General features: G+C 38.4%; 1 protein-coding gene across 1 annotated transcript in view; it reads right to left on the bottom strand.

Moving 5' to 3' along the window:
• Positions 1–2500, bottom strand: part of LOC135216857 (uncharacterized) — a 468230-nt gene that overhangs the window by 57994 nt on the left and 407736 nt on the right. Inside the window, 2 exon segments of the mRNA XM_064252369.1 lie at positions 7–131; positions 762–952. Of these exon segments, the coding sequence (XP_064108439.1) occupies positions 7–131; positions 762–952 (316 nt within the window).

Here is a 2500-nt window from a genome sequence, read left to right as displayed (position 1 = left end):
ACTTACCTATGACAGTCTGCGCGTTGTCTTTTAGAGTAAAGGCACTGAGGACAACTGGAGGACTGATCCCCTCCTCATTTGAAACGCTCACCAGTAATGTAAATTCCTGACCCGATTGCAAGCCACCGACTCTGCGGAACAGCAAACCAGACCATGTTAGTTCCCAGAGCAGGAATTTTTAACCCTTGTTGGACGAAAATTCAGTTTTGAACTTTATTTTTCGCCGTAATTGTCACAAAGAGAAATCGATTCCTCGTTATAATCAGATGCATGATAAAATAAAATACGAAAAGTTTTTTCTATGTACTTATTACTTTCAAGAAAAAAACAATCATTTTTATCAAACATAATTATGCGCACATACGTTAAGAAACTCATATATACATATTTATGTATACATATACATATATATATATATATATATATATATATATATATATATATATATATATATATATATATATATATAAAATGTACCAATCAATATCTATTTCTTACAGTGAAAATAATAAGTGAGCATTATTATTCCCAATAAAATATAATATGTGATATACACCATTCTGGTTTGATTAAAATGCACGAATAAAGGTTCTCAAAATAACAATCAATAAGGATCAAACTTAACTTCCAATACGTCTAAAATATGTCAAAGCAATAAATTACTTAAGTATAATGAGAACATAATGAAGCCCCTTGTAATGACATCACATCCACGACAAGCAAGTACTATAAATACTGAAGTCACAGGTCACCCAACTCACACAAAGAAAGGGGAAGAATTTGTAACATTCCGAACGAAATGTCCTAGGGTGGAGGAGGGCAGGCCCCCGCCCCCCTCACCCTCATTTCCATCCTGGGGCTTTTTCTTGCTGGTTTTCCTGCCTCCTTTGCTTCCGTCGCTCGACCCTCCTCCCCCTCCTACCATGTTGGGGTTACGACCTGATGTGGATTTCTGGCAAAGAGACGTCACTTTAAGTCACTTATCAATATCCGATTACGTATGATTATGAAGGACAATAGTGTACGGTTTTTTCTTAAAAAGGGCTGAGATCGAATCCTTTTTTTTATAAGTTCCAAAAGATATCATTTGTTTAATAATAATGATCAAAAGCAGAGCTGCAATGTAGCTAACCCTAAGTACGCATTATCCTGAGAAACAAATAACAATAATACTCATGGAATTTAGACCGTTGGAGGTGGGGACGGGCTGCGTCATTAGTGCATTTCAAGCTGTGGAGTACATTACTGAACGTTCTTTGCAGCTTCCCTTCGGCCCGAAGCTGCAACGCTTTTCATTCCTTTTACTTTATCTCCTCTCATATTCTTTTGCATCCGTCTTACTTTAACATATTATCAGCGTTGAATAGCCTCATAGGTCCTAGTGCTTGGCTTTTGGCCTAAACTTTATATTCCTATTCCAATTCCTATGGAAGCAAATGGTCTATGACCTCATTTTTTCTTTTTTTGCCTATGATCAATAATAACTGGAAAAATGTTTGAGCTTCTCTCACTCACCTATTTCACGAGATGATACATCTACCTAATAATCCAGGTCTTAGAATCAGCCATTGCTTCATTGGTACTTACATGCAGACAAGAAGGCTATTGTTAGTATTTATAAAAGATCATAAAAATCGTACCCTATGCATCTGATGAAAGAAGGTAAGTGGATACGTGCGCATACACTTAAAAATTATCTATGTTTGCATGCTTAGTCTTTGTGTATTAGTTTATTTACCAGTAAACCTGATTGTATTTACAGGGAAATATAATGTATATTTCAATTACGTTTTTCCTTAGTATTTTCTATTATATGTTTGTTTATAGTATGATTCACTTAACTTCTGAGAAAATAAAAGAACATGAAAATAATTTACGAAGAAAATATTAGCTTTTGACGTGGAACTTAACCAGGCTAATTTCGGATATGAAAAGCTGCTGCCATTAACTCACTGACCTAGAGACCTCTCCCCGAGGGTGGAGAATCGTCAGCTGATGAACGTCTATTTTATCTCATTGGTTGGGGATTGCCCCCTGCCTGTCGGGGGAGCAAAGCTCACTACAACAGATGTCACAATCAGGCTCCCGAAATGAGCTTTCGGAATCAGGTCCTCTCCCTCCCCCAGCCCCCCTTCTAACCTTCGCGAAAAGCCTTCCATTGCAGAGCAAGGAGACAACCCAAGGCCGTGCAACCAGCACCTTCATCTGACAGGCGCCGGTAACTGGCTTTATTCTTTGGTCACCCGAGAGGATCACCGCTGTCTGGGAACCCTGAGAGAGACAAATCCCCCCTGATTCAGGCGATGTACCACGTCCCGCCAGGGAGAAGAGTTAGTCTCCTCTTTTTCCTTTGGATGCTCGGCTGGGAAACCGAAAAACGATGAACGTGAAAAAAATGAAGTCACGTAAAATTTGAAGGAAAATTGTTCCGCGTTCTTTCGTTGATGCACACTTGGAAAATAGAGCTTGTGTACAAACTTTGGACAGAAGTGAAAAATTA

Source organism: Macrobrachium nipponense, chromosome 6 (genome assembly GCF_015104395.2).
Source record: "Macrobrachium nipponense isolate FS-2020 chromosome 6, ASM1510439v2, whole genome shotgun sequence".
In the NCBI taxonomy this organism is placed as follows: domain Eukaryota; kingdom Metazoa; phylum Arthropoda; class Malacostraca; order Decapoda; family Palaemonidae; genus Macrobrachium; species Macrobrachium nipponense.
This window is presented reverse-complemented; position numbering and strand designations above follow the sequence as displayed.